Genomic DNA, 13379 nt, shown 5'->3' on the forward strand with positions numbered 1-13379 from the left:
AGGTTTCAATGTGATATGACACTACATCAAAATCAAATATTTTTAAACATCTGATCTGTAAATAAACCACTGGATCTCTTTCCATAAGTATGGGGGAGTCAGTGTTCCTCTTGATGGGCTTTCAGACACAAAAAAATCTACAGTGGAAAATATAGGAATAAAGCAGGTGATTGTAGTCTCAGAACATTGCTTATTTTTCTCTGTGGTCAGTTCTGCACTTGGTATAAATGTAATATTGCCCGGTTTGCAGTGGTCCGTTTACAGCTAGACGATAATCTGTGTTAACCTGAAAATATCACCTTCTGTTCTGTGCTCTCTTTCAGTCATGTGACACAGACAAGCTTTGAAGACCCTCGACTTGAGGGAGGTCAGGTCATCCCACCAGTCGCTCGGAAGATCGAGATGAAGCGAGATCCTGTGTTGGGGTTTGGGTTTGTGGCAGGGAGCGAGAAGCCAGTCGTGGTGCGCTCCGTCACACCAGGTGAGCTGTAGTGAAACGTCCTGTGTGCTACAACAATCAGCTAAACCCCATAGTCCAACCTTGTTACAAACCACTGCTAAGAATCCTTCAAGGATGGATGGATTATAGTGGTGCTTAATCCTTCAGGGTGGATTTTGTGGTGCAACTCACCTTCCCTACCAGGGTTTGCTATTTATGCCACTGAACCCCACAGTGCCCGATTGCTGTGTTTAGGAGGCCAGACAGTCAATGGTGACTTCTCCTCGTGAAGTCAGTATGGCACAGATCCACTGTGAGACCACGTTATGCCCAAATTTGCAGTATACAGAGGTGCATCTACAGGACTGCACTGTGTTAAGAATATGTTAAGAAAGTTGTGCTTTGTAGTGAGGTTTCTTTTGATTGTTTCAAATCATTTAATTTGAGACTTTCAGCTGCTGGTGGGAAATTTACGATAATTAGTTTGTCAGTTTCATGCACCCAGAAACTAAAGCAGCTGATGACTTGGGAGTTTTGGTCAATAAAAAGATTACGGTAATAAAAATAAATGCTTTCATTGGGATTAATAACTGTGAATCATCACCCCAAAGCCAATTTAATTTCTGTTTTTCTACATTTAAATGTGTGGAATAAATGAATTTTTTGCGAACACAATTAGAAAGACCAATTACAAGGGCATTATAGATTGCCTTGAAGTCAATCAATGGAGGTTCAGTGTTTGAATCAAGTATTAACCAAAAGGTTGAGGTGATGTACAAAATATACGTGCAGTGACAGTGATAATACAGTACTTCTTGCTCAACACCGAAAGCCAGTGAGTGATTTGAACTTTGAGATTTCCTCCATTTTAGTGCATTCCCCACCTTCAACTCCAGTGCCAAGCCAGAATTGTCAAGCGTTTTGGGATATCCTCCCAATGTGAAAGGTGCTATATGAGTGTAAATTGTGTGGTGTTATTCTGCTAAACAAATAACATTTATAGTCAAATAAACAATCCAAATGATAATCGAGAATCAGCAACTATTCCTGTTGATTCTTTAATCTGTTAGTACAAGGGCCGAACCTCTGACAGTATGGTAGTCACGAGAAGTGCAACATACTTTATTGATTAATATTTTCTTAACTTCAAACAATATATCGCTATGTTCTTTCAAGTGATAGCATCTTCTTCTGTGCAGCAGGGGGTTTGTTGTTGTGTGAATCACCCAATGTGGGTTAAAGAGACATGGACTATCCTAACCATATCCTTTGGATAATATATTAAAATTATCTTGGATAACCAGAGAATTAACACTGGAGTATTGGATCTGAAACATCTTGCCTTCAACTCCTAGTCTTGACTAACATTTCCAGCAAGCGGCTCAAGAGTGAAGTTAGATTAAATAGAGGATCAATCCCACCTCATTAATCTATCTGCTGCAAGGTTATCCAAGCAATCTCCATGTCTACAGAGATAACTGATAACCTGCCACCACTCTCAGGGTAATGTGTTTCACATTTTATTTTGGTCAGCGAGGAGTCTGACACAGCAAAAATTCATCACCATGGTTACTCTCCAACCCAGACTAAAAATCCCATGACACTTGGGAATTTCCCTGTGTTTGAAATGGAAAGCACATGCTCTCCCTCAAGGGAGGGAAATATTCTGGAAAATGCTTAGGGGCAGGTTAGCAAGAGCTGAGGCTTGGGTGTGTCCTTTGGGGACAGCTTTGGTGATTAACCAGCTAAAACAGTATAGCTTGCCATTGAAAGTACTATCTGGCAAGCTTCCTTCTACTTGTCCAGCTAAGACCATCCACCCTACCTGCTAGATCTATGGCTTTCAGGGTTAATGGGTGCTGAGTAGAAAGAATACCTGCCCCCAGTAACTGGTCTACCCTTCTAAGTCCTGGCTGGCTGAGCTGCCATCATCACTGTCCAGGTGTATTGCAGACCCAGGCAGGTCTAGGTCTTTTAGGTTCTGGACAGTGATGAACTATCAAGACTACCACAGACATAATTTTGACAATGCTTTTTCAAGCATGTGTTTATAAGGAACGTGTTTATACAGGGGTTCAGCTCAGGAGAATATAAGTGAAAGGGATGCCCCTCATCGCTTTGTAAAAGTAATGTTCTGCCCACCCAGGGTTAGCAGGTAAGGCATATCAATTCTGCCATTGAAATGACTTCAGCAAGTACTAAACCTTTTTTTATTATCAAGAAATGGTTAATGTTGTGGGCTTGAGCGTTCAAATGCAATGCATCATTTGCAGTTAGCCTCGTACTGTTGGGATGTTAAATAGATTTTATTTTCTCTTCTAGGTGGGCCCTCTGAAGGCAAGCTGATACCAGGAGATCAAATAATAAAGATAAATGATGAACCTGTCAGCACAGCTCCCAGAGAGAGAGTCATTGACCTTGTCAGGTAATAGCTCTTCATTCACCTGTGTCCACTCGTCTTTAACCAATGCAAAATCGAGGGATGATTTACCAGGAAATGCATAGTTCCATGTGACAGGGACATTTATCTGTTAATAAGGGAAAAGAAAAATAGGTAACAGAGTTTTGGAAAGAGGATGAAATTTTCACTTCAGTGCTCCAGATGATAAAGTAGGATTATCATGAATCAAATCATCTCAAAGCTAAAATTTGTATTTTAAATAGTATCCCAACTCTACCACACTGAAAGCCTCAGCTTCCTTTAGAAACCTTGATCATATCTGTTAATGTAAAAAGTTACAAATGTTGTTCTGCACCATCAAACTGATACTAAGTACCCAGGGAGACACCCTACACATGCATACACACTCCACTTACATCCACACTCTATTTGGAGTTGAGGTGCAGATCAGCCGTGATCTAATAAAATGGCGGAACAGCCTATTATTATTATAACAGGCTTGACTTGAGGGGTTGAATGGGCTACTCCTGTTCCTATGCTTCTAGGTTCCACACCTACATATCATGGGCCAAAAACTGGTCAGCAGAATAACGCTTTGTATCAACAACCCTGATACGAAATATCAGAGAAGAAGTTCTATAAAAGTGAGTCAGAATGGAACGTGGAATCTATCAAACGTGGAACCGGCTCATTTGTGAACTGTGTCCAAGAACATGTATTCACTGAAGCATGGAAAATATTGACTGGCCACATATAGGGTGGCTATGAGTGAGATGGTCCTCTTGTTGCTTAGAATAGAGACCTTGACAATGAGGACATCTAATGGAATGCTCTCCATGATAAACACACAGAGGGATTTCATCCCATCTTCTCTTCAGAGGGAGGGATCCAGTAACTGTGGTTGTGCACTGGGCTCCAAACTGGAGGCTTAGAAGTTAGATGTGGAATGCCATTCAAATGTGTCTACAAAACCATGGAATTGGTGTTCCATCTGTTTTTCTGTTCTGAAAATCTCAGAATGCTGAGTTAACTGATCACTGCTGGGTTAATAGTAGATATTCTTCAATTGGTCTTGACATCCTGTGGGTGAGAGGAGGAAAAATAAGGTAGGATTTGTGCCACTCATCTCTTAGAACTCCAATATCATTTAAATTGGTTTTGGGTAAGAATAGTATAGGATTCACTAGTAATGGTTGAATATCCTGTTCACACTCATCACTGAGATTCACTCACACATATGTAACAGCCACCATGGGAGTAAGGTGTAAGTGGGGAGTCGAATGTCTATATAGCCTACCTTTTAGACGAAAAAAGGAGCCAAAGCTCTTCAGGACGTAAGTATTAAAAACTTGGCAAATCAAAGCAACATAGAAAAATCGGAAAGGAGAAAGCCCTTTTGCCCACCCACCACAGATGGTCCATTAAAATAATAATAATCCTTGCATTTGATATAGTGCCTTATCATGTCATTGATACTTCTCAAAGCACTTCACAGAATATATTGTAAAGTGGATTGACTATTTTTGTGGGCAAAAAATATTCCATGTTCCTCCTTATCCTATCTCCCTGCCTTATCCCTTATTTTTACTCCAGAAATATCTATCCAAAACAATAGTTGGATAATGATAAAACACTTGAGCGTGAGTCTCTGGTCATCAGTAAGTAAACCAAGGAGGAAGCAGAGAATTGTCCCTGACACAATGCACCATTAGTTATGTATTTTCTATCTGCCAAAGTTATAAATTTCAATGAAGGAAACTGGGGTTTGCAAAACAACGGACTCTGTCTTTTTCACTAAGGAAGCCATGCAACCATGTATTATTTAATCAAATGAGCTGCATCTTCCACTGATTGGTCAGCATGTTACTCCTTTCATTTGATATTTTTTGATGAGTATTTCTAATTTAGATCACTATTTAATATCCATAACCACTCTTAAGTGGTGTTTAATGAACTGGAAATATTCAATATATTAACCTCTGATTCTTTACTACTGTAAATACTTAGAAAATAATGGTCTAAGATGCAAAATTGTCATGCTGCCAGCAAGAAGTTTTTTATTCATGAGGTGCTGAAAGTATCCAAACAATATACCCATAGGTGGCCTTTGGGGCATTTAGTTATTTAGTGCAGTGTAGAATTCAATATTATGTTATGAAATGGAATTGATTTTAGCCTCAAGTTTGAAGGTTTGACTCCCACATTTTGAAAGAGACTGAGAATCTATGTTTAAAAACACATGCATTTCAAAAGTTAATGCTCAGATGAAAAAACTCTTTTGCAGAAGTCAAACTAGTTCAACATTACCTTTTTTCACCATCACGGATGCCATTGTTTTACCTTCTTATTGTGCCTTTCACACCAATTCAGCTTTCAGGTTTTCTGTATAGCTGAAGTAAATTCGTTTCTGTGAAAGCATGACACTTGAATCAAATCAATACTGAAGCTACTGAACACAAGAGGAAGAGGGAGAATTTATATTCTCTTTTAGAGACTTTGCTACTAAATAAATGTCTGAAGCTTATAATTTTTAAACAGCTTTCCTCTTTCCTTAAGAACTGCAAATTCTGTCCAGCCTTTATAATCTTTTTGAACAAAGCACACTTTTGGTATTATTGTCACTTCTGTTCCATTGCAAGAAAAATTGCCTTGAAGAAGCTTGGTTCTTTTTTTGATACCAAACACTTATTTTTACTTCAATAATCCTTAACTCTCTGTAAAATCCAAGTCTGTTGAAGTCTTGAATATGTTTCTGTATTGGGAATTCTTCTGACACTTCAGTCAGACTCCTGTACAGGAAACAAAAAAGAGCCTGCCATCTAAACTAGTCTCCAACCATTCTCTCTCACTTCAGTACAACCTTTCATTTTTCTTGTCAGTGTTACTTTATTTCTCCTCAGAACACTCTCTTGTTTCTTGTAAACTCTAAGGACACTGCACACTACATTACTCATTCTTCCTTCAGTCTGGTGAAATCAAGACTCATTGCAAAGTCTCCAACTCTAGCTCTTAATATTCTTTATTGCTACCTGCAATCCATATACTCGCTCTAAATATAGTCAGTACATGTTACAGCAAAACCTGTGAAGGTCTTTGAGACTTCCTTCTAATTTGAAAGCCGCTATATCAAACGTCCAAATTATTCTTATAGGCTTTGAAAACCCATGTTTGATATCACCTAACAATATCATGATTTGTCTTGTTTTCTTTTCTATTCTTTACAATCTTCCACCAGGTCATGAAGCTTGAATCTTCACCAAGCTTTTTCAACAAACCAAATGACCCAACAATGGACAGTGCCTTATTTATCGGTTTGATTTTATTTTCCCTCTTTAACCACACTTTGAATTTAAAATAATTTTGATTTGAATGTCTGCAAAGAACAACATTTCATCCTGGTACAATAAGATAAATGCTGTTTGTAATAGCACTAATGTCTTCCCCAGCCACAGCACACATTCTGTGTTTGTGCCATCAGCTCCCACTGTGTTAATTCTCTGTGCTTCACACTGCCTAGAAGAGTATTAGCATTGCAGCAACATGAATGACCCAGTTATATATCAGAGAACCATACTAAGATGGCCCCCATCTTTCCAAATTAAACATAGGATGGGCCTGAAGGACTAGGCTGCAGTTCCACCCATACTTTATGCCTCCTTTCCTCCATTATTCAGTTATATCTTTTGTTTTATTTTACTGTATGTATGTATGTATGGACGGATGGACGGATGGATGTGTCACATCACAACATAATTAGTTTGGATGAAGAAAGCTCTTCGGCCCTTCTCATCTCATCCCTCTAGGACAGCCATCCTATAGTCCACCTATCGCAGCATCAAGATGCTTTTTAAATTAGTTCAATGTTTTCATCTACCCTGACGTGTTGAAGCCTGAGTCCCCAATACTGTTCTCAAATGAACCATTGCATTTCCAACTCACAAACTGCAGCTTCTGATTGCCAGTTAGCAATACACTGGCTTTTACAAAACAAAACCTAGAATAGATGGTACAACTACTACAATAGCAAAACTTGCATTTATATAGTGCCCTTCACACGGAGTAGCATCCTGGAGGCTTTAAAGTGTCAGAGTCTGACAAAGAGCTAGCGGGAGAAGAAGGGAGAAGGTGATCACTAAGCATGATCAAAGAGGAAGGTGTTTAGGCGGGATTTGAATGTAGGGAGGAAGGGGGCAAGGCAGAGGGATTGAGGGAGAGAGTTCCAGAATTTCAGGGTGTCATGGCTGAAGGCACAGCCACCGATGGTGGAGCAGAGCAGACGAGAGACAAACAGGAGGCCGCAGCCAATAGAGTGAAGGCAGTGGGTGGTTGAGTGGGAGTTAAGCAGGTCGGATAGGTGGGGAGGTGTGAGGGCACGTAGTGATTTGAAAACGAGTGAGAGGATCTTGAAATCGATACGTTCAGCAATTGGGAGCCAGTGGAGTCTGACAAGGACTGGTTTGATGGGGTGTACTGAGTTTCGTGTTCGTGAGCATCTGGACAGCAAGTTTTGAGTTAATTGTATTTTGTGTACTGTGGAGCTGGGGAGACCAGCTAGGAGGGCATTGGAATGATCCAGCCAGGAAGTCATGAAGGCGTGGACGAGGGTTTTGGTTGCGTTGGTGATGGTAGCCCAGAGCCAGCAATAGAAAGCTTGATCTGCAAGCCACAAGCCAATCTCACTGTCCTGTCTGTACGGACATTGAATGTAGAATGGTATCAAGGATTCTGTCTCTGACACACCGGGTACATTTAATTTGCTAAATTTAAATTAATGAATTTAATATCCGGGATTCAATGGAGCACCAAACAGAACTGGATTTGCCATCTGAGAACATCTTTCAGAAATTGTTCTATCGTGTTCAAATCAAATCACACCGAATTTTTGAACAGATTGACTCCACCTGTTCAAGGCGCTTTTCTTTCCAAATCTTTTTGTTTTCCTGCAGCATGCACCACCCATAGGCAAACGACAGCTATTCCTCATCCTCTATTCAGCTGCTGACAGTATTGCAGGAATGGTTCTTGCTCTTGTGTTTACTTCCATCCTGTGGAGAATTGCCTGGATTTGGCTCAGAGCCTCCCCCCAAAACAACATGACTGAGATCAGTAACTCACAGTAGGAGATTTTGCACATAGATTTTCCATCACACCCCTCGATTCAGAATTTTTGAAAACAGATGATTTCTGTTGAGTGCAAATTTAGTTTACCAAAAAGTAAATCTCTATCTAGAATTGCTTTCCTTAGGAATTCCCTAAACCAACAGTTTTTAAATACTGCTAGGATTGAAACTTGGGGATACGTTTCTTTGTCGACAGATGCTTCAAATGGTGAAACATATGAAACACAATACAATAACTGTCTGAAAGCTGGAGAAAGTCTTATATCATTAATGGTTAGATATCTCGTTCATCTAATTCCAGATCTATGAATCCATAGTCTGTGCAGCATAAACCTGCAGAATAAAGGCTTTCTTATGAAAGGAGCAGCTTGTCCATTCTATGAATTCAATTGCACAGAAATGAATGGGAGAAAATCAGTACATAGAACAATCTTATTTTAATCAGTATATCTTAGAGCTGCAGAAAGTGGAATATGATGTCTGATATGAAACACACTTTAAAATATTTAAGTGTTGCTCCTTACACTGTGGTAATATACCACAGCAGCATTTTAGAATAAATAATATATTAGGGTACAGTTGTGCAATTTGATCAGAGATCATTTGCAGAAAATGATTTTGTACAAAACAAGATGTGGAAAGTGACACAGTAAATACAGATTCACTTCGTAATCCATAGTTGAAATTGATCATCATTTTGGTGCTGTTGAAAGCTCACATTCTTTTTGTTAGCTACATGAATCTTAAGAAAAATTACAACTGTGGAGTGGTTTGGTTGGTTTGGGCTCTTCTGGTTCATTTGCTTGCTCTTGATGCATGTATTTTGATGACTGTTAGTTGAGATTCCTAAAATTACTGAGATGCCTCTGTACTAAAAGTCCTTTAATGGATCAAGGTAATGAAGTGTGCAAAGTCTGTGTGTTTTAGAATGACATACAAATAATTCAGTCATAGTTCCAACACAAAGGTTGTTCTTTGACCTGTTCCATAAGCATGTGTGTACTTCAAAGACATGGCTTATCTGTGTATCACACTGACCTCACCCACCCAACTGTAAAATTATTCAATAACCGTTCTCAAGTATTCATATCAAACAACCTCTGCAGTTGCACAATGGAGCCACTGCTTACTGCTGAGATGACCTTGATGGACTTGACAGCACTTAGATTCACACAATATAAACAGTATAAGCTGTTTGTTTATGTTTGGATGTGAATTGATTCTGACTCCAACATAAATATCCCACAGTAACTGTCTGAAAGCTGGAGAAAATTCAGCTTGAGAAAATCCAGAGTCGTAACCGTTCAAGTACAACGGTTATGATGACTCTGACTCTTCAATAGCATTGGAAAACTAACACCAAAGTTCTGTGGATGCCCATAGTTATACATTCTCAGAACTCTGATGTATATTTTTGTATCAGACCCAACTTGTGGTGTAAAGAACATGAGGGAGTATAAATCAGGTTTCTTGGCCCACATTGCTCTATTGCTGGAAGCAATATCGCTTTATTTATAAACAGGACATTATGCACTCCCACAGACAGTCATAAAGAACAGGTTGATGTGTTGTCAACTGATGAGGTTGAGTACCCAATTCGTGAACTGAACACACTGTAGAACAACAAATTGATCCTGTAATCAATCTTATAAATTGAGAACTAAGCAGTTCTTCCCAGGAAATGTTCATGTTTTGTGCTGGCCTCAGTTGGCAACATCCATTCAACAATCTGCAGTGGTAATAACCATCATGGAGTTACCTGTACTTCCACAAGTTCATGGAGAGAATGAACTTGAAAAAAAAAGGAGGGAACGAGTGCTTGATTTGTAGCTATCCAAGAAGGTATTTCTCATAGACTCAGTCATGATATTTATCTTTGTAGTCTGTAATGCTAAATGTTTGTCAGAATAACAATAATGAGGGAGAATAAGAATAATAATCCTTGCCTTTGAGACAGCGTCTTATAACATTTTCTAGACGTCTCAAAGTGCTTCACAGAATATAGTGTTAAGTGAATCGACTGAATGTTCAAATACTAGAATTGTAGCCATCATGGTACAACATTTTGTTAAGCATACAAAATGTAAATAAATGTTCGAAGTCAGCAGGATTGCTTTAATTGCACAGTTCTGACACGTGACATCAACTCAGGAGGTGTTTACTTATCTGAAATGTACGTCCTTCTGAACACAGAATTTTAATGAAAGTCCTTGGGATGAAGACCTTCAGTGGCTGACTGGTGCTAAATAGATTGATGATGTGTACCCATTAGCATTTAGAACTCTGCTAAACATATTACATCAGCACATAGTTGCTGCAGAACTGAAGGTCAGCGGCTTATTGACAATAACATCTATTTGAGGAATAATCAACAACAATAACAACAAAAGTACATTTGTATAGCGCCTTTCACATTGGGAGGGCGTCCCAAGGCCCTGGACAGCCAGTGTTTCGGACCCGAGTTGGGGGCTGGGATCAGGGAGGGTGGAGGGCAGGGGGGAAAGCAGGGTGGTCGAAATGCAAGGTCGAAGAGGAGGGTCTTAAGATGGGTCTTGAAAGAGGCAAGGGAGGGGACGAGGCGGAGTTCCAGAGGATGGGGGCAGAGTGGCAGAAGGCCACCAGCCAATGGTGAGGCGGGTGAGGCGGGGAACATGAAGCAGGCCAGAGCCCGCAGAGCGGAGGGAGAGGTCAGGATGGTAGAGGGTCAGGAGGTTGCAGAGGTAGGAGGGCTTTGAAGGTGAGAACCAGGATCTTGAACTGTATCCTCTGAGTGATGGGAAGCCAGTGGAGTTCTAGATGATCTGCAGCCTATGGAGGGAGGAGTTGGGGAGGCTGACAAGCAAGGAGTTTGCATAGTCAAGCTTCGATGTTATGAATGCATGAATGAGTGTTTCGGCAGCCTGCGATGTGAGATGGTGGCAGAGCTGGGCAATGTTGCAGAGGTGGGTGAAGGCAGAGCGAGTTATGGCACAGATGTGGCGTAGAAAGGACAGTTGAAGGTCAAACAAGACGCTCAGGTTCCGGACTGGCTTAGCAAGGTGGAGTATACATGGATGGTGAGGCTGTCAGCGCATGGTGATGTGTAGCGGCGCTGACGGTAGCTAAATATTTTCAAATCAAATCAAAGCCTTGAGCATGATTAGCAGTAACGTTATAAAAGTTTGATTAGCTGACCAAGTTAGCTTCACAAAATATAAGCCATTATTCCCCTATGAATTTATAATAACTGCACGAGAACTGTTTTCTCCTTCAGTGTGCGCTAGTGACTTTCTATGTAATGGGATAGGGATTGAATACTTTTCTATCTGTTCTGTGTGTCACTCATTTGCACACTGTGTGTAACCGTGTTAGTATATTTTCCCTCACTGGAAAATTAATCCATTGCTAAAGCTTTGCTGTTATTTACTCTTCAAGGACATTCTTTTGAAAAGGGAAGTCAACCAGTTGTGCATACCACTAAGTTATTATATATTAGGGACACACAGGGGAATTTAAAGCAACTGAAGCTAATCATTGTCCAAGAAAGTGTAAGAGGTTGCTTGACCATTTAAATAAGGCAGGTTAACATCAATCTACACCCTTGACTATTTTATGGGAATTTCATTGTTTATTTGATAATTTTGCAGTGAATTAGGAGGGCACCAAGCATGAAACAACCCTCAAGTATCTTGCACAATGTTCATTCTTCATTTGTGAGTCCAGATAGTAAGCATTGGCTTTGAGGAGGGGAAATCATAGCTCCCGATCTAGAATCTACAAAGCTGGACATGTCAGTAATGGTATTAATAATGTTTTTCTCTTCCACCAACCCAGGATCGTTAAGACCAATTGTAGTGTTCCCACTAATGCCCCAACCTAGATTGGCTAACTCAGCACAGATTGGGAATCAAATCTGAGACCATCCTGATTGGTATGGCTCTGTTACACACCCAGCAGAGTCTTTACTAACAGAGTCAACAAGAAACAGATGCTTATTTTTAACTCATATATTTCAATATACTCTTCTGTCTGAAGGTTGATAAGTTTCTTACACATTTATCTCATTTTCAATCTTAATACAAACAGTACGATTATTGAATAAATTCTTCAAATGCTTCCGACCTTGCATGCATATATGTGGGGTTAGAGTCTATTTATTATTGTGAACAATTTGATGAAACTTGTACATGATGTTGTTATTGCAATAATATTTAGTGGTATTCTCCCTAGTCAGTACATTTCCCTCTGGTGCCCATGTGTTCCTTCTGAACTTTTTGTTCAGTTGTTCTGTTGTGTGTTAGCAGTGGTGAGGCATGGCTACCAGAGAAATTGAATAATAATAATAATCCTTACATTTGATATAATGCCTTATCATGTCGTTGAGATTCCATGTCGTTGAGATGAAAAGTGAATTAATTGTCTATTTTGTGGGTGAAATGCTGCAGCCAATTCCGTACAACAGGGTCCCACAAACAAACGTGGATTGAGTGACCAAATGATTTATTTTTTTGAAGGGATTATTACCCCCAGAAAAGCGATCTGCCAATCAACTAACAAAAATGACACAAATGCATCAAGTCTCCCACTAAGTGACTGTAGATCAATGGAACAGTGCCACTGACAGATGTTTCACCTTCCAAGATATTAACTCCTGTTATTTCACATGCAGCACTCATGGCTCAGGCCTCACTTCAGTGGGATTGTGGCTTTGAGTTGACCAAACCTCTGAGTCCAGGTCCCTGCCTGGGTTTCGAAGCCGTCCCATACTGAGCCTCCAGATGCCGTATGGACACTAGCTGGTGGAGACCAGTATGAGTGTGGCATCCTAAATGTTTGCTAATCCAAAAGAAAGAACTCAGGGCAATTCTTCATATGAAACAGACCAATGGACTTAACAGATTTCAGGTCATTTCCCTTGTGGTTGCAAAATGCATTGTGGAACGGACACTTAGAGGCACACCATTCCTTGGCCATCCAATGGGAAACCGGGATCCAAGCAAAGCCATTCAATCTTATCAAATGAAAAGTATAAATATTGCCTCATAGTTAAACTTAGTCATTCTCCAATGGTGAAATGGTTGAAAGTGTAGATCTTCATTGACTCTGGTTTACTTAGAATAATATAAGGCATTAGGGAATGACCATGACATTTAAGATTTGCCAGGATAAAGCTTGTTTTCTAAGTACCATAATTAGTTCTAAGAGGCTTGCACCTGTATATATCTTTTTAGTTGACATGCATGAATTAAACTAGTTCAGCAGGATCCCTTTGAGTTTATTAACTTGTCTTTCCACTTTGAGACATCCCTTTGCCTTTCACCTTCATTGGTAGATGAAAATAATGTTTGTTTTGGCATTAAGCCAGACACATACCTGGTGAACAGCTTCCCAGGGAAGTAAATTGTCATCCCTCCATCCCTTGAATCAACAAACATTGTTG

The 13379-nt window shown here is 39.9% G+C and overlaps 1 protein-coding gene across 1 annotated transcript in view; it reads left to right on the plus strand.

Annotated features, from left to right (window-relative positions):
• frmpd4 (FERM and PDZ domain containing 4) overlaps positions 1 to 13379 on the plus strand; it is a 185788-nt gene that overhangs the window by 134598 nt on the left and 37811 nt on the right. The window contains exons 3-4 of the mRNA XM_042334492.1: positions 324 to 481; positions 2762 to 2864. Coding sequence (XP_042190426.1) covers positions 324 to 481; positions 2762 to 2864 — 261 coding nt within the window. The remainder of the gene's footprint in view (positions 1 to 323; positions 482 to 2761; positions 2865 to 13379) is intronic.

This window comes from Callorhinchus milii, unplaced genomic scaffold (assembly GCF_018977255.1).
Source record: "Callorhinchus milii isolate IMCB2004 unplaced genomic scaffold, IMCB_Cmil_1.0 Scaffold4, whole genome shotgun sequence".
NCBI classification, from domain to species: Eukaryota; Metazoa; Chordata; class Chondrichthyes; order Chimaeriformes; family Callorhinchidae; genus Callorhinchus; species Callorhinchus milii.